General features: G+C 40.2%; 3 protein-coding genes across 5 annotated transcripts; 1 reads left to right on the plus strand and 2 right to left on the minus strand.

The window, feature by feature from the left end:
• Positions 1–607: 607 nt before the first annotated feature.
• Positions 608–3,511, minus strand: LOC121847150 (iron-sulfur cluster assembly scaffold protein IscU-like). The gene is made up of 5 exons (XM_042326679.1): positions 3,359–3,511; positions 2,030–2,143; positions 1,677–1,787; positions 1,418–1,496; positions 608–1,292 (listed from the first exon to the last, which is right to left on the minus strand). Exons 1-5 carry the CDS (start codon positions 3,449–3,451, stop codon positions 1,201–1,203), a joined length of 489 nt encoding a protein of 162 aa, XP_042182613.1. The 5' UTR covers positions 3,452–3,511; the 3' UTR covers positions 608–1,200.
• A 4,897-nt stretch (positions 3,512–8,408) lies between these two features.
• Positions 8,409–11,133, plus strand: LOC112257577 (E3 ubiquitin-protein ligase RNF185). Of its 3 annotated transcripts, none has more exons than XM_024431247.2 (7): positions 8,409–8,550; positions 9,364–9,568; positions 9,728–9,746; positions 9,879–9,991; positions 10,111–10,162; positions 10,595–10,703; positions 10,832–11,133. In XM_024431247.2, the coding sequence occupies exons 2-7, from the start codon at positions 9,417–9,419 to the stop codon at positions 10,927–10,929; spliced, it is 543 nt and encodes a 180-aa protein (XP_024287015.1). In that variant the 5' UTR covers positions 8,409–8,550; positions 9,364–9,416; the 3' UTR covers positions 10,930–11,133. The 3 variants fall into 3 exon arrangements, with proteins under 3 accessions (XP_024287015.1, XP_024287013.1, XP_024287014.1); XM_024431245.1 differs by lacking the exon at positions 8,409–8,550 and adding an exon at positions 8,557–9,238; XM_024431246.1 differs by lacking the exon at positions 8,409–8,550 and adding an exon at positions 8,557–9,238 and having other exon boundaries at positions 9,379–9,568.
• Positions 11,134–12,122: 989 nt separating this feature from the next.
• LOC112257576 lies at positions 12,123–14,379 on the minus strand. Its single transcript, XM_024431244.2, has 2 exons — positions 14,080–14,379; positions 12,123–13,049 (listed from the first exon to the last, which is right to left on the minus strand). The coding sequence occupies exons 1-2, from the start codon at positions 14,207–14,209 to the stop codon at positions 12,226–12,228; spliced, it is 954 nt and encodes a 317-aa protein (XP_024287012.1). The 5' UTR covers positions 14,210–14,379; the 3' UTR covers positions 12,123–12,225.
• Between the last annotated feature and the right edge of the window lie 8,463 nt (positions 14,380–22,842).

Raw genomic sequence — 22,842 nt, forward strand, 5'->3', positions numbered from 1 at the left:
TTCTCTACACTACACTTGCTTTTGTCACAAAGCAAAATTAGGCAAACTTACAATTTCAGCAACCAGGAAATGGCAGAGCAATTTCTGCATAGTGCAGAATCCAAAAGTAGATGTAGCAACTCCGAAATGATCCATTAAGTGACAACTGTTGCTCTGCTGCAGAACCAGGACCTGTGAAAGAACTTGGGAAAGCATCAAACATAGCAGTCTACTCTACTCGTACTGTGACATTACAATACAGGCTGGTTAGTCGTGTGTGTAGTGTAGTTGAAAACATGACCAGACACATACCAAAAATGGTTGTAGAGGTGCTGCTTTCTTTATTTTCAGTGTTCTTTGGTTGAATATGGTAGAAATTGTGAAGACAGTAAAGAGATTCTAAAATGTGTCGTGTTTGGTATTTGATCAAAGCAGAACCATGATCTGCATTTATGGATGAAGTCAATGAATTTACATGGCTCCGGATAAAGTATGCCAACGATGCCATCTAGTGGAGAATACAAGCATTGCTCTAATTTCTGGTAGTCTGCACACTGCTGAGAAATACAAGACAATACCTTAACCGGATTATAGAGACCTTGCATGACAAAAAAGAAGACATAACATACTACGTACACGCCTTACTTTATTCATTTGCATTACAACCAGGAAGTCTGAAATGTGACAAAAGAATCCAAATAGATACCTTAACAGTTTGCTGTCATCTCCTGCACTGCATTTCCTCATTGCCTTCAAAACATTTGTGCTACATGGGTGTTGATGGGACACCTTTAGAAATCTTATTAAATACTTCACCACAGCATCCGTAATCATTTCCCAATGGAAAATACCCCCAAACCATGACAAAATATTGACAAAATAAAGTGAATAAAGACAAAGCAAACTTGTCTCGGCTCACTTTGCATTTCTCACTCCTGAAAATAAGGCTTACTTTGTACCAATCACCCGATCAGTGCCCTTAAATTGTGCGTTAACGTGACAGGCTACAGAGTAGACTGGGAAACCACAGAATGCCACAGGGGCCTGGTGTGTATACTGTGTTGTCTATGTACGTTGTATGGGTGGACATAACCTGGGCTCATTTAGGATGCCCCATATATAGAAGGATGGAGGAGTGGGGAGCCAGGACTACATTTGAGTGTCTCCTTGGCAGTAGGGTGCAGGACAAGGGTGTCCAGGACTACGAGAGAGAGTCCTCCCTTAGTTGCTGGCTTTGACAGCCTCAATCTTGCCATCCTGCTGTTTGAGACGGTAGTCATTCAGAGCAGCTCTGATGGCATCCTCTGCCAGCACTGGAGAAAGGGGCAAAAATTTCACATGGTTGTAAAATAGATTAAAAGGGCATGTATGGTTTAGAAATTCAGCATGTTAGACAGGGCAGAACAGTATTATATATCAGACTGAAATAAGAGCTTACTGGAGCAGTGAAGTTTGACAGGTGGAAGACTGAGCTCTTTGGCAATGTCAGTGTTCTTTATTGTCAGTGCTTCATTAATCTGAAAGCCAAAAAGAGGGAAACATTTCACCAACAAAGAAATAAACTTGATCCAACCATGTAATGAAAGGAAAAAACAGTGTGGTGGAAATGACTGTTGAATTGAGAAATTGAAAACAGAGCAACAGAACAGTAACACAGGAAGCAGAGGAAGTGTCATGGATGCAGAATGTTCACTCACGGATTTGCCCTTCACCCACTCTGTTACCAGGGAGCTGGAGGCAATGGCTGAGCCGCAGCCAAACGTCTTGAACCTGGCATCCACAATCTTCCCCTGATCGTCCACCTCAATCTGTAGATAGGAGATTAGTCACTTTATGCAACTGTCTTTTGTCCACATAATTGAATAAACAATGCCGTAACATTACAAAATACATACACTTTGTAACTAAATAAATAGAGCATGCTGCTTCTTGCTAAGTCCCATCTGTGTTATCTGCTTCTTTGGAACACAACCAAGACATTGTGACCCCATTCAAAATCCAAGGCCAGCAGAGGAAGACAGGAAGTAATGAGGACAGGGGACCAACGTACCTGAAGCTTCATCACATCTCCACAAGCTGGGGCTCCCACCAAGCCTGTCCCCACATTCTTGGAAGTCTTGTCCAGGGATCCAACATTCCTTGGGTTCTCATAGTGGTCCACTACCTAAACATGGCAACAAGGAGACAAAAACATTTGATTACTTAACTCAAGTTTATAAATGACCCCATCTAGGTAATATTCCCTGCGCATAGCTACAATCATTCACATAATATCATCATTAAATGAATTCCAACTGTCTCCCAAAAAAGCAGGCTCAAGGCTGAGAGGGCTCTTGCACTTCCGTTATGCAATGGGTAGTTTCAACATTTATGTAAGGGAAATTAAAATAAACAGATTAGGACAGGACTCCACTGTCCACAACAGTAGCACTTCCTGCTGCAACCTCCCTCCCCCAGACGTAATCACCGTGATGCAGGTCATTCTCTGCATTATTGAAAAATGCGGTGCGTCTAAAGAGCCTACATATTTTGGGAGTTTGTTAGTGGCCAGTTGGTAGTGACAACGGTTGTTTTATTGACTAGCCTAAATCTCATAACTGTGGGAGCAATTACCAAGCTCATGTTCTTTTTGGCCAAAGATGGCTTACAAGACATTCATACATGTTCAGAATGAGTGATGAAATGTTAGCCTAAATCCAAATGGACAATTCCACCAAATAGATGGCATAATTAATAGGTTATTGTGTTCTTTAACAAATGTATATACAGGTTCAACAAAAACCGAGTTACTGTGGAAATATCTTATTTCACACGTTATGTAGAAAAATCCAGAATCAATTAAACTGCGTATTGCCATCGCAGGTAGTACACTGGTGCTACCGCTATGCTGCTTCAGAGATTTGACTGACACCTGTAGCATAACTGACGTTAGTGTTACCAAACAGCTAATTTAAGGAATTAGCTAAAACAGTTTAGGAAGAAACAGATTAACCTTCAGGTATAACTAGCTACATCAACCGACGAAGAGCTGGAGAATAAAATTAGATTGGCAGAAAAATAGCATTTTTAAAAAGAACATTATCTAACATGCTAGCTAGCTAGATGTACGCTATAGAAGTATTCAAGGCATGTGACGTATGTTGTTAACTAAGCTAGCTACTTCGACCTCTACTTTAAAATATATTTCTAGATACTCTCGGAGAAACAAATACATAACTAGATAATCAAAGCCAAATGTACTTATAGCAACTAGCTAACGTTAGCTTAGGTTCGTTGTCAAAACAAGCTTGCAAGGAATTCACATCTAACCAGTTTACGACCTAAACAGGGACACATGGTTTAATTTATCAAACATAGCTAACTATACAGGTTATTTTACCTTCTTGTGGTAGGCGGCTTGGACCGTATATTCCGGGGAAGTGATCCTTCTAACAAGCGGGGTGATACACTTCTTTGCAACTAGACCCGCCATGTTCGCTGTTTGTCTGAAATGACGCAGTCTGGAAGAGTGCGAGCGAATACCCTTATCATGCGCATGACAGTGTGGGAGGAGGAGCTTTTGGACTAATCCCAGTGACTGACAGAAAAGTGCATGGAGTTTTATATAATATTCAAATATATCACATTTTTAGTGTAGCAATATTCAGCAAATATATCTAAACGTTAGGCATGAGCCCTAAAGGCAAACACAGGGTAGTAGCTAATTAACCATAAGGAATGATATTGCGTTAGAAAAACAAAAGAACGTTGTATGTGTTATGTATATATGAGTTATGTGACAGTGGAGAGTACATTTTCGAGGTGGGAGACCGTTACCTTTCATGTCAGCAAATCTAAAGATACACACAAAACAAACTAACATTGCAGGTGTATTTCATTTCCTGAGGTTAACACAGGAGAGTGATATTGGTCACGTTTTAATTATAGCTCCCCAGCTGTCTGAAAATAATGCGATATAATATTAGTAGTGCTCTCCATGGTGCTGAACACTCAAAGCGTGTGATGTGGAAGCTCACATCTAGGATCCCTTTCCGCATTCCTTGATGCAGTTGTGACAAATAAAGAAAGAAAGAAAGAAAAAGTGAGCCATTGGTCAAAAGGCAAGGGTGTAAATTGAGGGAACACTCTCAGTAGGCTGTTATAGATGCTGTCACTTCACACTAACACAGAAGGTGAGTCTTTTATTTTTCATGTTTTTATGTAAGAGTGCTTAAGGTAAACTCTCACGTTTGACAAAGACAAATATTGAGAGGCTATTTGAGCACAGGTCTTGCTGTAATGTTATGCTTTCAATGTGTGGTCTGAGCATTTGTATGTACAGTGCATTCGGAAAGTATTCAGACCCCTTGACTTTTTCCACATTTTGTAACGTTACAGCCTTAATCTAAAAGGTATTAAATTGTGTTTTTTTCTGTCATCAATCTACACACTATACCCCATTTGGGGAGTTTCTCCCATTCTTCTCTGCCAATCCTCTCAAACTCTGTCAGGTTGGATGGGGAGCATTGCTGCACAGCTATTTTCAGGTCTCTCAAGAGATGTTTGATTGAGTTCAAGTCCGGGCTCTGGCTGGGCCACTCAAGGACATTCAGAGACTTGTCCCGAAGTCACTCCTGTGTTGTCTTGGCTGTGTGCTTAGGGTCATTTTTCTGTTTGAAGGTCAACCTTTGCCTCTGTCTGAGGTCCTGAGCGCTCTGGAGCAGGTTTTCATCAATGATCTTTCTGTACTTTGCTCTGTTCATCTTTCCCTCGATCCTGCATAGTCTCCCAGTCCTTGCCGCTAAAAAACATCCCCACAGCATGATGCTGCCAACACCATGCTTCACTGTAGGGATGGTGCCATGTTTCTTCCAGACATGACGCTTGGCATTCAGGCCAGAGAGTTCAATCTTGGTTTCATCAGACCAGAGAATCTTATTTCTCATGGTATGAGAGTCCTTTAGGTGCCTTTTACTGAGGAGTGGCTTCCGTCTGGCCACAGTACCATAAAGGCCTGATTGGTCCTTCTAGAAGGTTCTCCCATCTCCACAGAGGAGGTGGGAGGAACTCTGGAGCTTTGTCAGAGTGGCCATCTGAGTGACAACCTCCCTGACCAAGGCCCTTCTTCTCTGATTGCTCAGTTTGACCGGGCGGCCAGCTCTAGGAAGAGTCTTGGTGGTTCCAAACTTCTTCCATTTAAGAGTGGGGGGCACCGTGTTCTTTGGGACCTTCAATGCTGCAGAAATGTTTTCGTTACCCTTCCCCAGATCTCTGCCTCTACACAATCCTGTCTTGGAGCTCTATGGACAATTATTTTGACCTCATGGCTTGGTTTTTGCTCTGAGATGCACTGTCAACTGTGGGACCTTATATAGACCGGTGTGTGCCTTTCCAAATCATGTCCAATCAATTGCGTTTACCAAAGGTGGACTCCAATCAAGTTGTAGAAACATCTCAAGGATGATCAATGGAAACAGGATGCACCTGAGCTCAATTTCGAGTCTCATAGCAAAGGGTCTGAATACTTATGTAAATAAGTTATTTCTGTTTCATATTTTAAATATATATTTGCAAAAATGTCATGATGGGGTATTGTGTGTCGATTGAGGAGGAAATTGTTTTATTTAATCAATTTTAGAATAAGGCTGTAACATAACAACATGTGGAAAAAGGGAAGGCGTCTGAACACTTCCTGAATGCACTGTATTAGATGACAATCCTGTTATTCTATTTTGGGATTTCAAAAAAGCATTTGATACTGTTAGTCATGAGTTTATTTTTGATGCATTGCACTATTTAAAATGTGGTCTTTTTTATCAACACTATTAAAACTCTTTATAATGGTAGTAATAGTTAGGTTTAACTTTCCCGTGGATCCTCACCTAGATTTGATATTCTGATATCACCTAAATTTGATATTGATATTTGATATTCTGTGCTGTCCAGCATCACCATTTTTATTCCTATTAGTATCACAAATGATTTATTCAATGGTCACCAAATGTCATTTTGAAGGAATTATTGTGTTTGATAATAAGGTGAAGATTTCCCAGTTAGCTGACAATACAACCCTGTTTTTTTATAAATTAAAATAAGGTTCCAGTAGCCCTACAACAGTAGAGCTTTTCTCTGAAGTGTCAGGTTTGGTATTGAATATTGCAAAATGTACATTTTTGCACTTAAAGATGCAGTGAGTCCTAGAATATGTGAGATTACTGTCAAAGATGTTGTAACCTATTAAGGTGTCAAAATGACCCGAAATACTAATGAAATGAAATACATTTATGTAAATCCCTTAATTGAATTTATAAAAAATAAATGTTATTCATGGTTGGCAAGAGATTTATCTCTTCATGATAGAGTCCGTCAAAGGCAAAGGGTTTATCTCGAGAATCTTATCTTTTTACATCTTTAGAGATTCACCGTCTACATGTACCACTCTCCACAAATTTTTATTCAATTTCATTTGGAAAAAGAAGACACACAAGATCAGGTAGGATATTACCAACTAGATTTGTGATGGTGGTCTTAATGTTTTAGATTTTAGACTGTTTAACCGACTGCAAAAGTTAATTTTGTATTTAGAGGTATCTCAAAAAACTTTAGTCTTTGGAATATAATACCACTTTTTTTCTCCAGAAAATTGGGTGGCTTCATTTTTTACTCCAATGCCCTTATGCTGTGCGTAAACTTCCTGTAAAATTTGCAACATTTCATAAACAAGATCTAATGTGCTGGTCCTTGTTATACAAGCACAACTTCTCTCCACACAAATGTTTTATTTGGAAAAACGGTGATATTAGATAGAAATGAAAAATAAATAAAACCATATTTATCCATAATTGGTTTGCCAATAATATATTTGTGGTTAATCAACTTATAAATGATAAGGGTAGTCCTTATACTTACAATGAATTATTAGCCAAATATTACTTTGTTATGTTGTGTAAGGAATATGACATTTTAATGAACACTAATCCCAATAGAATCCTTACTTTACTGAAGGATCGATCAAGCGTTTCATTACATGCACTAAATTACAGTGATAGTGTAGAAATGCATCAATACATTACATCAGAAATTTAACAACAATTTAGTCTGAGAAATTATTAACAGGAAGCTTACCACTGCTGCTATTTTTCAATGGGAATCTTGATGTGAAATGGCAATGTGAGTGGACTAATCCACATAAATATTTGATAACTGATAAAGTAAGAGAAGTCTCTTACAAGACCCTTCACAGATGTTATCCTTGTAATAGTTTTTTTTTTCGAAATATTGAATTAATGTTGAAGAGGAATGTGGCTTTTGTGAATTGGAAAATGAGACTATATAGCATTTATTTTGTGAATGTTTGCATAGTGAAATATTTTGGACGAATATGAAAATAATATTAGTGATAAGATCAGTAAACTCGCTTCATACTCGTCGCCAAACCCACTGGCTCCAAGTCATCTACAAGTCTCTGCTAGGTTAAGCCCCGCCTTATCTCAGCTCACTGATCACCATAGCAGCACCCACCCGTAGCACGCGCTCCAGCAGGTATATCTCACTGGTCACCCCCAAAGCCAATTCTTCCTTTGGCCGCGTTTCCTTCCAGTTCTCTGCTGCCAATGACTGGAACGAACTGCAAAAATCTCTGAAGCTGGAGACTCTTACCTCCCTCACTAGCTTTAAGCACCAGCTGTCGGAGCAAACTCTACTTGCACATTCATCTTCTGCACATCTACCATTCCAGTGTTTAATTGCTGTATTGTAATTACTTTGCCACCATGGCCTATTTATTGCCTTAAGTTTCTTATACTACCTCATTTATACATGCTGTATATAGATTTTTCTACTGTATTATTAATTGTATGTTTGTTTATTCCATGTCTAACTCTGTGTTGTTGTATGTGTCGAACTACTTTGCTTTATTTTGGCCAGGTCACAGTTGCAAATGAGAACTTGTTCTCAACTAGCCTACCTGGTTAAATAAAGGTGAAAATCAAACAAATAAAATAAACATATAAGCATTACCAAATGTGATATTTTAAAACATTTCCTAATTTATTTAAAATGTTATATAACACAACAAAAATATATAAATACCAAAGTATTAAAGAAGTGTCTACAGTATGTCAAAATGTAATTTATCTATAGCATAATATACTTTTTTTGTGTCTCTCTGGATTTATTTATTATTTGTATTGTTTTTGTTATGTGTGATATCTGTACATTGTTTTGTACAATGTTTGTGTAATGCATAAAAATAAAAGAAAATAAAAACTCCCCCAAAACATCTTGGATGCAGTCTCCAGTTCTTATTATACCTCGGTTGTTCGAGAGGATCAAAACCGCAATGTATCATGGGTAAAATGTGACTGACTGATCTACCAATGATAATTAGTCTTTATTTATGACGCAAGGTGATTTGTAGATTAGTCCGTTGGCAGCCTCCCTGCAGTCATTTTGATGCTCTCGAACACAGCCACCTTTGGTGTTTTTGGGTCGCCTTGTTGACGGCCAAAAGCACAGTTTAGGACGAGATTTACCATTGAACTACCTGCTTTATGTATCTTTTTGGGTATCTGACAAAATTCACATGGAAATGTGAGTTATAAATCTGTCATTTTCATTGAAAGCAAGTCTGAATGATAGATTTGTTCACCAGCTTCAAACAGTTGAAAATATAATATTTGGGGTTATGGAAAAGATCATTCACAGCGGTTTAGATGGTACAAGTATTCTCTACACTATACTTGCTTGTTTTGTCACAAACTGAAATTAGACGAACTATTCGAATTTGAGCAACTAGGAAATGCCGGAGCGATTTCTGAATTGGTCATCTTTAATCATATTTATCCTATCATATAATCGCTTTTGCCACATTCCAATTGAGGTGTGAAATAAACTACAATGTTCAATTAATATTATTTGTAAATCAGTCAGACACAATTTACCCATGATACATTGCGGTTTTGAGCCTCTCGAACACGGCCATTGGTAACCAATCGGCGTAGCAGCAGATACACAAGTGATCACCAAACAACTTCGGGATGCTAACTATAGTGATGATATCAGCTTAAACTTGAATTTAACTTGGTAACTTGAACGAATAGGTGGCTTTCTATCTAGATATCTGTACCCACGACACCGAATATTTGTTTGAAAAACGCAAGGAGGTAGTCAATTATGTGATTTGATGTTACGCCGATAGCTCGCTAAACTAGTAGCAACATTTATTCTAGAAACGCGCAACGTTAGCATACTGGATCTAGCTGCTACGTTAGTTAATGTGGTAAGTTTTCTAACGCCATTGGAGCATTGTTAAGCAACATTTAGTGTAAATCATAACGCAAGTTTGACTTTGGCATATCTCGATTCTCATCTGTTTGGATTAATTTACACATACTAATCTACAAGCACGGGGGTGGCTAGATACATCACCCCACTTTACCTCCTGATCTGCGGAAACAATGGCTAGTCCTGCCCCCCCACCAGCCACTGTCAACCCCAGCAGCTCGACTGCTGCTGGGGAGGGTGGCAATCAGGACAGCACCTTCGAATGCAACATCTGCCTGGACACCTCCAAGGATGCGGTGATCAGTCTGTGTGGGCATCTCTTTTGGTAAACACCCTCTTGTCGTGAGACTGTTCTGTATTTGTGATTGATTGAGGGACATTCTTCCTTATCTGGTACTCAGGAGAGGGTATTGTGCACATAATTCAATATAGTAATTTAATATATATTCTCTCTCCCATCCTTTACATTCCTTGTATCACCTAGTTGGCCCTGTTTACATCAGGTAAGTCAATTGATACATCATTTATTTTACACAACCACTGTCATCAGCTGCCACCTGACCCTTTACCAATGGATGTTTTACTGCTACTCTGAATATATCATCCAATCTTAACCCCCCCCCATGTTTATGCAGTGGTTAGAGACCAGACCTAACAGACAAGTGTGTCCAGTGTGCAAGGCAGGCATCAGTCGAGACAAAGTCATCCCACTATATGGCAGGGGAAGCACAGGCCAGCAGGACCCACGGTGGGTTGGTGTACTCAACATGAAAGCAGGGAGCTCAGTTTGCATACAATCCTCAGTTATATACTCTGAAATTCCACATCCCAAACTACTGTTGTCAACAACTTGTCTCTCATTGTTAGGGAGCGAACGCCTCCTCGACCACAAGGACAGAGGCCAGAGCCAGAAAATCGTGTAAGTACTGTGTAATACAACCACTATCACCATACCATTACTCTCACTTTTCAGACTGTGCACAATTATTTAGCAAGGATGTTAGCAAAGCTCAATACAGATAGTTCTACTGTGTATCACTTGTGTTTGCAATGTTGGCTGAAGTATTGCACTACCCATTCATGATGAAACTATGACGCGGGATGCTGTAGTGAACCCGCCCATAGCTGAATTCATTAGCAGAATTAACTTTCTCACTGGGACCTATTAAGCGCTGCCTGAAGAGCTCTATTTGACCCCTTGAGAATGACGAAACTTATAGCACTAGCGATTGCGTCACATCATCTCTCCCTCGAAACACCTGTTAAAGTCAAGTTTTTTGTACATATGGAATAGTCATGTTATAACCCTGGGTTGGTGCAATGTTATTGTAAGGTTCTCTTCCCATCACAGGGGTTAGGCTTTGGAGACGGAGGATTCCAGATGTCTTTTGGCATTGGTGCCTTTCCATTTGGCATTTTCTCTACAGCTTTTAACATCAATGATGGAAGACCACACCCAGGTACTTTAGCTGTGTAGGTTGAGCATTGTAACAATGTATTGTAACAATGTTTCATCAAAAATGTATTGTGAATGGCCCCCTCTACCTTGAAAAGTGTTGATTCATTCTCCACTGGTTACTCCACACAGCTGCCCCTGGGACCCCCCAGCACATGGATGAACAGTTCTTGTCCCAACTCTTTCTAATTGTGGCTCTGGGGATTGTGTTTTGGCTACTAATCACATAAATGTCTGGGCGGCCAGGACTAAGGCTCAATTTGGACAGTTCTTAATACTGTTTCCAGATACTTGTTTGAATTTGTATTTATCCACATTCTAAGTATTGTCCTCTGAACTTGCCGTTGGTTTATTTTCAGTAATTGAGATTAAACTGTTTGATTACATCTGTACTATGAATCCTACAGAAGTCTTAAAATGGCCCTACCTCTTCATTTCCATCAATGGTGTGTTTTTTAATAGACAAAGTTTCCTGGCAATATAGAACCAGATTTTAAAAGAAAAAGTAGTAAATGTAAGGTATCGGATATACCCTCTGTGTTTGTATGGATGTAGATTGTGTGTGTCCTGTTTCTGAACTGAATATCAATTCGGGAAGAGATGTATAATTGGCGATAGACTTTTAAATTGTTGACACAATTGCCTTTTGAGTAACATTACCAGTATGCAGCCATATTAACAATACAGTAAGTAGGACATTGTGTGGTGTCAGCAAGGGAATAGTCCAAAGGAGCAGTATTGATATGGGTTTAAGTTATTGAATGTTATTAACTGGTATGTCCTCAGTTGCCATAGGAGCTATTTTGCTAACTATTTCTCATGTTTCAGAAAATAAGCTTACAATTTAAAGGAGCTATTTTTGGTTGAATGATAGTCATTGTCTGCTACTAGTAAGACTTATTTAGTACAAATGGAAATGTAGAATTCTAATGCATATGCTTATATAATAAAGAACTTGGGGGGGTGCAAAAGGTGTAAAAGATTGATTTCTTCAAGATGAACGTCATTAGTAACAGAAGCTGTTATTTGATGTGCTCCCTCACTAATTGATTTTTACTTCACCACTTTCTCACTGTAATAAAAAGTTGAATATAAAAAATGGATTATTAAAATAGCATAAGCATCTGTAATAGACTGTTTGCTTCATATCCTACTGAGAGAACTTTAAACAAACACCTTCGTATGGGTAGTCAATGTTTCTCTAATCAGGCTGCAACCATTTAATGGCATTCAAAGAAACATAACAGCCCATTGTATTTTCAATTGGGTTAACTTGCATTCATAACAGAAAATGCTTTAAGATCTATTAAAATAATTGATTTGGTTGTTAATCAACTCTTGTGAAAAATATAAAAGTATCTCTCAATATGATACCACAAAATGTGATTATTCTAAAAACAGATGAATAACTTGGCTCTTCATGTTTTAGGAGAGAAATATATTTTACAAAAAAATACTTTAGGTCCAAAGAAACAATAGAACTTCCACTGAGAACAACCCCTGTAGACCCTACAAAAATGAATGAGTTATGTCTCTGGCTCTTCTTGTGACTCTGGCCCTTGGTCTTCTTGAGGCACGGGCTCTGGCAGTTCATTGGACACTGTCACCAGTGGGTCTTTGACAGTCAATGGCAGATCTACACTAAACTCTGCCTCATACATTATCTGTTGGATCTTAATTTTGGTCTCACATCTTTTTTGTGGGGCTAGCCTCTTCAAGGCAGGAACGAAGCTGAGAAGAAACATCTCATCCTCGTCACACTGTCGGTTAGGGATCATGGAATCTGATCTGTGATCTTTCTCTTTGGCCAGCAGCCTCCTGTTCTTTGTGGAGAGCTTGGCAGGAGTGCTTGAGGAACATGGTGAAGCAGGGGACTCTTGTCGTGTCTGAGGCCTCTTCCTGGTTGTGTATGTTGATAGCTGGGGAGCTGAGGATGGCTGGGGCGCTGGGGATATTTGGGCACCTGGTGGTAGCTTGGCCAGGAAAGCCAGCTGGGCCATCTGGGTGCCTTGTTGCGCTGGGGACAGCTGGGTCACAAAGGCTAGCTGCGACATGGTCCCAACCTGGGTTGTAGGGGTTTTCATGTTGTTTACCAGGGCTGTGTTGAGTGTTTTGACAGGTTTGATCTCACTCTGTGTGCTTTTATTGATTGTATCAGGGCTTTCCTGGTTGTCATGGTCTGCATTGCCGTTTCTAGGTTTAATGAATGGTTGAAGAAAGTTCAGAAGTTGTCTGTATTTCCATCGACTGGTGGTGCGCTCCCCTGTCTCCTCCTTACTCCTTTTCTCCTGTCGTACTTCCTTGAAGTATCGGTCTCTTAGATTCTTCCATTTCCTTTTGCACTCTTCAGCTAAAAGGGATACATCAATGATATCAATTATGCAATATGGATTCATCATACTCAAGACTTAATTTGATGCATTTCATATTGAACTAGCTAAACATGGAGAATTTGACTAAATGGATGGAAACAAATATTTACAAGTAGCTAGTATGATTAACAATGTATTTTTGGCCAATGAGTAAAAAAAAAACGAGCATTCAGGTGATTGAACACATCTCTCCATCCCAATGAGGGGGTTCGATTAATCTCACCGGGGCGTCAGGGCTGCCTCCCGGGTTTGAGGTACGTGCCTCGCTCTGTCCGACCGCAAAGTCGGCACAAAAAAAAATGGACGTGAGTAAATAGTAGGATTGTGTTTTCCCGTGCAAAAGTTATTGCTTTGGATAAAAACGCTGTATCTGCCAACGAAAACGAATTAAACATTTGATGGAAATATGTTTCTGGACCATGTACCCTGTTGAAAACATGACCAAGGCGACCCCGCTTTCGCATGATGATGTGACCGGCCATTGTCCGGGCCAACCCCGGCCAGCGTGTAATAAATAACTCCCTCATAGATGGAACCTAATCGGGTTCCTACTTATAAACTGTAAATGTGAGGCTCTACCATTGAGTTGGTCGGTAAAAAAAAAGTGCAGTGTTCTCCATTTGATGGCATTTGTTAGTTAATTTCATTAATGCGTGGAAGATGCGATGCCAATCTACTCGTGGCTCATTGCGCGGGTGGGGAACGGAACATTTTTCCCCTCGTGCCGCGGTGTCTGCAGTCTGCGCCGCTGCGCTCACGAATTCGTCTGCCTCCCCATTGACGTAATATGATTCACGCGGTTCTTGCGGCGATGTGCCATTAAAACTCACCGTATACAGATGCTATTCACGTGATAAAAATGTATAAAATACAACAAACGCCATAATTTCTAAACTTGCCCCATTTCGACAAACAAGTCAGATTGCTTAAAACTAGCTAGCTCGCTAAGATTAGCTCAAACATTTGCATCAACGCAACTTGATGATTTGTAGAAACACCATAGTTTACCTGGAAGAGCTGTCAACGCGCTGATTCTCCGCCAAGCAAGGGATCTTGTCTCACCATTGCGGTAATCTGGCAAAGTTGTATTATACAGCTCAGGAAAATTAAAAACGGACAATATCAACTTTTCGTCCATCTTGACTTGAGAATGCGGTCGGTCGCGCGCGGAAGCGACGGTCCCCCGCCTTTCCGCGTGGTTACGTCAAAGCGGTATGTACAGAATATCGCGAGCCGATCCGCTACCGCATGCGTGTCCGTGCGCTGCCCGTCCTACTTATTCTGTCATATCCCTACTCATCACAAGAGGGCAGTACAATCCCGTGTTCTGAATAGTTTTAGACCGAGGACAACCAATCAAAGCACATAGCAACCTTATAAACCATCTCTGGAACACCTGTTTTGAAGGAGTGCTCATCAGGAACAACCTAACTCTCATAAATATACATAATATATACCAGACATTAGGCTATAGCTAAATAAATGTGGATTATAAATGAAGTGCAAACAAACTATGGGAGAAATCTGCAAATGCTGTGTCTCATTTCAAGTCGTACTGTTATTTGAATTTTCTAAATATCTGATTGTGTGACATGACAACTGTCATATCAGCCCTGACATTAACGGAGATACTGGAAAATGATATAAAATATAATGCGATGGGATGTTTAATTGATTAAGAAAGTATAATTTTGTCAAAATCACAGGCACAAAAAGTAACCATTTACCTAATAATGTAGGCCACTACTAGCATTTATTCAACATACAGCCTATACCACTGAAGAACCATAATTAAACTCTGTGTAGATACATCTTCCATTGCTCCTACAACTCTTCATTGTGTGAAGTCAGCCCGCTGCTGTCCTGAGACCTTTTCTGTACCATTCCCATTATTTGAGCCTCCACACATTTTAGTTTTTACATGCTGTGTTCAAAAACAGCATTTGAAAAGGAAAGAGAAAGGGCATCATTCCACAACACATCTATTCGGCCTGCTCCTCTCACAACTCTGGGGTACCTGCTAGTCCATTAGGGGTACCTGCCTGATCCATTAGGGGGTCCACACCCAACCACCCTCCCTGTCCCCCTCTCCTTCTTTCTGCACCCTGTCCTCCTCTTCAGCAGGTGTCTGTTGGACACAGACTGCCATCGTATTCTCATCCATTATTTCACAGGCCTGGTTGGAGAAACCAGAGAGAGGTAGGCAACTTTCGCTCACTTGCCTCTTGTTCCTGCTGCCTCTTGAGCTTCTGGTCCTTGGAAATAAAGACACAAGTCAGGCTGCTGTTTAATATCCATTCACATAATTGTTGAATAGATCATCTCAATTTGCTTAATTTGGCTCCAAACTGATATTCACTGCCAATCCCTCTCTGAACTAATTGAATGATAACAACTGAATCCTTGTATATGAAATGAGTAGCCCCCTGTTATAAAAGGCTGAACTACTACACTTTGATGACCTAAGATCATAAACATGCAAACGGCCAATCAGATTGGCTGGCTAAATATAGATCTCCATGAACTGTGCAGTGATATCTTATAGCATAAAAATGTGCACTGGGACCGCCTCTATACCTGCTCAGAGTCGCAGTGATTTGTATCTCTGATTCCTTCCTTGTTCCTCTTCATTTCTATGCATGTTGAATGTCTGAGGAATTAATTACCCACCTTCAGCTGACCTCTTATAGAAGTAACCGGCTATTATGCCTGATCCCAGCAGTACGATGATTGCCATTAGGATGTTTGCTAAGAGAACCTGAAATTTTGAGAGACACATACACTAAATATAACGGTGAAAGACCTTATCACTAAGACATATCTTACCAAGACTATGATCTCTTCTAATATTTGATGTTAAGTGTATTTCTGTGCATTTTGACAAAGGAGAGTGATTGAGTGCTGCATCAGATGACCTGGCCTCCCCAATTTTTGACCTCAACCCAACTGAGATGGTTTGGGATGAGTTGGACCGCAGAGTGACGGAAAAGCAGCCAACAAGTGCTCAGGATATGTGGGAACTCCGTCAAGACGGTTGGAAAAGCATTCCAGGTGAAGCTAGTTGAGAGAATGCCAAGAGTGTGCAAAGCTGTCATGAAGGAAAAGGGGGACTACTTTGAAGAATCTAAAATATATTTTGATTTGTTTAACACTTTTTTGGTTACTACATGATTCCATACAGTTGAAGTCGGAAGTTTACATACACTTAGGTTGGAGTAATTGAAACTCATTTTTCAACCACTCCACAAATTTCTTCTTAACAAACTATAGTTTGGCACGTCGGTTATGACATCTACTTTGTGCATGATAAGTAATTTTTCCAACAATTGTTTACAGACAGATTTTTTCACTTATAATTCACTGTATCACAATTCCAATGGGTCAGAAGTTTAGAAACACTAAGTTGACTGTGCCTTTAAACAGCTTGGAATTCCAGAAAATTATGTCATGGCTTTTGAAGCTTCTTGGCTAATTGACATAATTTGAGTCAATTGGAGGTGTACCTGTGGATGCATTTCAAGTCCTACCTTCAAACGCAGTGCCTCTTTGCTTGACATCATGGGAAAATCCCCAAAAATCAGCCAAGACCTCAGAAAGAAAATTGTAGACCTCCACAAGCCTGGTTCATCCTTGGGAGCAATTTCCAAATGCCTGAAGGTACCACGTTCATCTGTTCAAACAATAGTACGCAAGTATAAACACCATGGGACCACGCAGCCGCCATACCACTCAGGAAGGAGACGCGTTCTGTCTCCTAGAGATGAACGTACTTTGGTGGAAAAGTGCAAATCAATCCCAGAAAAACAGCAAAGGACCTTGTGAAGATGCTGGAGGAAACAGGTACAAAAATATCTATATCCACAGTAAAACGAGTCCTATATCGACATAACCTGAAAGGCTGCTCAGCAAGGAAGAAGCCGCTGCTCCAAAACCACCATAAAAAAGCCAGACTACTGTTTGCAACTGTACATGGAGACTAAGATTGTACTTTTTGGAGAAATGTCCTCTGGTCTGATGAAGCAAAAATAGAACTGTTTGGCCATAATGACCATCGTTATGCTTGGAGGAAAAAGGGGGAGGCTTGCAAGCCGAAGAACACCATCCCAACCTTGAAGCATGGGGGTGGCAACATCATGTTGTGGGGGTGCTTTACTGCAAGAGGGACTGGTGCACTTCACAAAATAGATAGCATCATGGGGAAGAAATATTATGTGGATATATTGAAGCAACATCTCAAGACATCAGTCAGGAAGTTAAAGCTTGGTCGCAAATGGATCTCCGAAATGGACAATGACCCCAAGCATACTTCCAAAGTTGTGGCAAAATGGCTTAAGGACAACAAAGTCAAGGTATTGGAGTGGCCATCACAAAGCCCAGACCTCGTACCTATAGAAAATTTGTGGGCAGAACTGAAAAAGCGTGTGTGAGCAAGGAGGCCAACAAACCTGACTCAGTTACACCAGCTCTGTCACGAGGAATAGGCCAAAATTCACCCAACTTATTGTGAGAAGCTTGTGGAAGTCTACCCGAAACGTTTGACCCAAGTTAAACAATTTAAAGGCAATGCTACCAAATACTAATTGAGTGTATGTAAGCTTCTGACCCACTGGGAATGTGATGAAAGAAATAAAAGCTGAAATAAATCATTCTCGCTACTATTATTCTGACATTTCACATTCTAAAATAAAGTGGTGATCCTAACTGACCTAAGACAGGATTTTTACTAGGATTAAATGTCAGGAATTGTGAAAAACTGAGTTTAAATGTATTTGGCTAAGGTGTATGTAAACTTCCGACTTCAACTGTATGTGTTATTTCATAGTTTTGATGTCTTCACTATTATTCGACAATGTAGAAAATAGTAAAAATAAAGAAAAAATAGGTGTGTCCAAACTTTTGACTGGTACTGTAAGTTAATTTGTCCCAGTACATCTGCTACCCTAAAATGGGGGGGACTATGTACACAAAGTGTTGTATTTTCTAAACAGTCCATCCGATATGGATGAAAATACCCTCAAATTAAAGCTGACAGTCTGCACTTTAACCTCATAGTCTTAGAGCCAAAAGAAGAAAAAATGCTTCACCGTCCCAATAATTACGGAGGGAACTGTACAACAGACATGACAGTTATTAGCTTACGGCATACAATTGAGAAAATGTAAGATTACAGTGTTACATTTACTGAAATAAATGTAATAATCCATATCACATTTAATGCCCGCCTACAGTATGTTTACAAAATTAGAATTAAGTAATTTAAGTATCTTGAAAGCCATAAATAATATAAACCAGGTCAAAACAGTTTAAATCTGAATGTGTTCAACTGACAGACGATAAACACAACCATAATGGATTCAGAATAAATTATATTGCTATTCAATTTTGATTATGTAAATTACTTATTGTCAAAATGTTTTATATTTTTTATCTTGAGACACCTGCTGGTGCAGCAATCATTAAAATAAAATGCTTCCAGACAGACATTTTCCAGTATGTGAAGCTGGAAATTCCACTGGGAAATGAACTAATAAACTATCTATGGTACATAAAATAGAGCTGTATGTTCACAAGTGTTTTTAATTTTTTTTTATCATGAGCTCATTTTATTTCTAGCAAACTCTCCAACTTCTTGGGTAAACAGCTCCTTTGCTATCTACTGTATGTTATCCTGTCTTCAAGGTCCTCCTGCTATAATGATTTGGTACTAAGAAAAACTACTCCAGGCCGGTCTCCAGGCTACTGACAGTTATTTGTAGAATGATCTTCACGTCATCTTTGGGTGGCCTGGGTATATAATTGCTGACCCCTTGTCTCTCTTTCAATCTTGCCATGTTCATGCATTGCCTAGATTGTTCTACATACCATTGTTTTAGCCCAAATTCTCACTGAAGGCACCTTTTAGGCCTACAGCATATAGCGTGTAGCCACACATATAGCCACCCGATTTCCTCTTTCTATTCTTTCTAATGTTTAATAAATTATTACCATGACATTATTGCAACAAAGAAATATATAAAACATACACTATCACATTTACATAAGAATTCAGACCCTTTACTCAGTACTTTGTTGAAGCACCTTTGGCAGCGATTACAGCCTCAAATCTTCTTGGGTATGACGCTACAAGCTAAGCACACCTGTACTTGGGGAGTTTCTCCCATTCTTCTCTGCAGATCCTCTCAAGCTCTGTCAGGTTGGATGGGGAGTGTGGCTGCACATCTATTTTCAGGTCTCTCCAGAGATGTTCGATCGGGTTAGAGTCCGGGCTCTGGCTGGGCCACTCAAGGACATTCAGATAGCTGTCCCAAAGCCACTCCTGCATTGTCTTGGCTGTGTGCTTAGGGTCGTTGTCCTGTTGGAAGGTGAACCTTCGCCCCAGTCTGAGGTCCTGAGCATTTTGGAGCAGGTTTTCATTAAGGATCTCTCTGTACTTTGCTCTGTTCATCTTTCCCTTGATCCTGACTAGTCTCCCAGTCCCTGCCGCTGAAAAACATCCCCACAGCATGATGCTGCCACCATCATTCTTCACCGTAGGTATGACATTGGCCAGGTGATGAGTGGTGCCTGGTTTCCTCTAGATGCCGCACTTGATGCATTTATTAAACTACTTATTCCAGGTACTAATAAGCACGCACCCATTAAGAAAATTCATGTAAAACCGTTAAATCCCTTTGGATTGATGAGGAATTGAAAAATTGTATGGTTGAGAGGGATGAGGCAAAAGGTATGGCAATTAAGTCTGGCAGCCCATTTGATTGGCAAACATACTGGAAATTAAGAAATCATGTGACTAAAGAAAAATAAACTACACTATGAAACAAAGATAAATTATATAAAGAATGACAGTAAAAAGCTTTGGGGCACCTTAAATTAAATTTTTTGGGAAAAAAAGCCAACTCGGCTCCTTCATTCATTGAATCAGATGGCTCATTCATCACAAAGCCCACTAATATTGCAAACTACTTTAATTACTTTTTCATTGGCAAGATAACCAAACTTAGGGAGTACATGCCAGCAACAAACGCTGACACTAGACACACATCCAAGTATATCGGAGCAAATTATGAAAGACAAGAATTGTAATTTTGAATTCCGTAAAGTCGGTGTGGAAGAGGTGAAAAAATGATTGTTGTCTATCAACAATGACAAGCCACCGGGTTCTGACAATCTGGATGGAAAATTACTGAGGATAATAGCTGATGATATTGCCACTCCTATTTGCCACATCTTCAATTTAAGCCCATTAGAGAGCGTGTGCCCTCAGGCCTGGAGGGAAGCTAAAGTAATTCCGCTACCCAAGAATAGTAAAGCCCCCTTCAGCCTGTTATCAACCCTTAATAAACTTCTGGAAAAAATTGTTTGACCAGATAATGCTATTTCACAGTAAAAAAAAAATGACAACAGAATTTCAGCATGCTTATAGGGAAGGACACTCAACAAGCACAGCACTTACACAAATGACTGATGACTGATGATTGGCTGAGAGAAATTGATTATAAAATTATTGGGGGCTGTCTTGTCCCATCTCCACAGAGGAACCTTGGTGCTCTGTCAGAGTGACCATCGGGTTCTTGGTCACCTCCCTGACCAAGGTCCTTCTCCCCCGATTGCTCTGTTTGGCCGGGCGGCCAACTCTAGGAAGAGTCTTGGTGGTTCCAAACTTTTTCCATTTAAGAGTGGAGCCAACTGTGTTCTTGGGGAACGTCAATGCTGCAGAAATGATTTGGTACCTTCCCCAGATCTGTGCCTTGACACAATCCTGTCTCAGAGCTCTACGGACAATTCCTTCGATTTCATGGCTTGGTTTTTGCTCCGACATGCATTGTCAACTGTGGGACCTTCTATAGACAGGTGTGTGCCTTTCCAAATCATGTCTAATCAATTGCTTTCACCACAGGTGGACGCCAATCAAGTTGTAGAAACACCTCAAGGATGATCAATAGAAACAGGATGCATTTGAACTCAATTTCAAGTTTTTTTATTTCTTATAAATGTACAAACATTTCTAAAAAACTGTTTTCACTTTCTCATTATGGGGTATTGTGTGTAGATTGATGAGGAAAAAAACTAATTGAATCCATTTTAGAATAAGGCTGTAACGTAACAAAATGTGGGGAAAAAATGAAGGGATCTGAATACTTTCCGAAGATACACAGTGGGGAGAACAAGTATTTGACACACTGCCGACTTTGCAGGTTTTCCTACTTACAAAGCATGTAGAGGTCTGTAATTTTTATCATAGGTACACTTCAACTGTGAAAGACGGAATCTAAAACAAAAATCCAGAAAAATCACATTGTATGATTTTTAAGTAAATAATTTGCATTTTATTGCATGACATAAGTATTTGATCACCTACGAACCAATAAGAATTCTGGCTCTCACAGACCTGTTAGTTTTTCTTTAAGAATCCCTCCTGTTCTCCACTCATTACCTGTATTAACTGCACCTGTCCACACACTCAATCAAACAGACTCCAACCTCTCCACAATGGCCAAGACCAGAGAGCTGTGTAAGGACATCAGGGATACAATTGTAGACCTGCACAAGGCTGGGATGGGCTACAGGACAATAGAAAAGCAGCTTGGTGAGAAGGCAACAACTGTTGGCGCAATTATTAGGAAATGGAAGAAGTTCAAGATGACGGTCAATCAACCTCGGTCTGGGGCTCCATGCAAGATCTCACCTCGTGGGGTTATCATTGATCATGAGGAAGGTGAGGGATCAGCCCAGAACTACACGGCATGACCTGGTCAATGACCTGAAGAGAGCTGGGACCACAGTCTCAAAGAAAACCATTAGTAACACACTACGCCGTCATGGATTAAAATCCTGCAGCGCACGCAAGGTCCCCCTGCTCAAGCCAGCGCCTGTCCAGGCCCGTCTGAAGTTTGCCAATGACCATCTGGATGATCCAGAGGAGGAATGGGAGAAGGTCATGTGGTCTGATGAGACAAAAATAGAGCTTTTTGGTCTAAACTCCACTCACCGTGTTTGGAGGAAGAAGAAGGATGAGTACAACCCCAAGAACACCATCCCAACTGTGAAGCATGGAGGTGGAAACATCATTCTTTGGGGATGCTTTTCTGCAAAGGGGACAGGATGACTGCACCGTATTAAGGGGAGGATGGATGGGGCCATGTATCGTGAGATCTTGGCCAACAACCTCCTTCCCTCAGTAAGAGCATTGAAGATGGGTCGTGGCTGGGTCTTCCAGCATGACAATGACCCGAAACACACAGCCAGGGCAACTAAGGAGTGGCTCCGTAAGAATTATCTCAAGGTCCTGGAGTGGCCTAGCCAGTCTCCAGACCTGAACCCAATAGAAAATCTTTGGAGGGAGCTGAAAGTCTGTATTGCCCAGCGACAGCCCCGAAACCTGAAGGTCCTGGAGAAGGTCTGTATGGAGGAGTGGGCCAAAATCCCTGATCAAGTGTGTGCAAACCTGCTCAAGAACTACAGGAAATGTATGATCTCTGTAATTGCAAACAAAGGTTTCTGTACCAAATATTAAGTTCTGCTTTTCTGATGTATCAAATACTTATGTCATGCAATAAAATGCAAATTAATTACTTAAAAATCATACAATGTGATTTTCTGGATTTTTGTTTTAGATTCCGTCTCTCACAGTTGAAGTGTACATATGATAAAAATTACCTCTACATGCTTTGTAAGTAGGAAAACCTGCAAAATCGGCAGTGTATCAAATACTTGTTCTCCCCACTGTATATATACACACAGTTGCAGTCAAATGTTTGGACTCACCTACTC

Source organism: Oncorhynchus tshawytscha, linkage group LG09, assembly GCF_018296145.1.
Source record: "Oncorhynchus tshawytscha isolate Ot180627B linkage group LG09, Otsh_v2.0, whole genome shotgun sequence".
Classification (NCBI taxonomy): domain Eukaryota; kingdom Metazoa; phylum Chordata; class Actinopteri; order Salmoniformes; family Salmonidae; genus Oncorhynchus; species Oncorhynchus tshawytscha.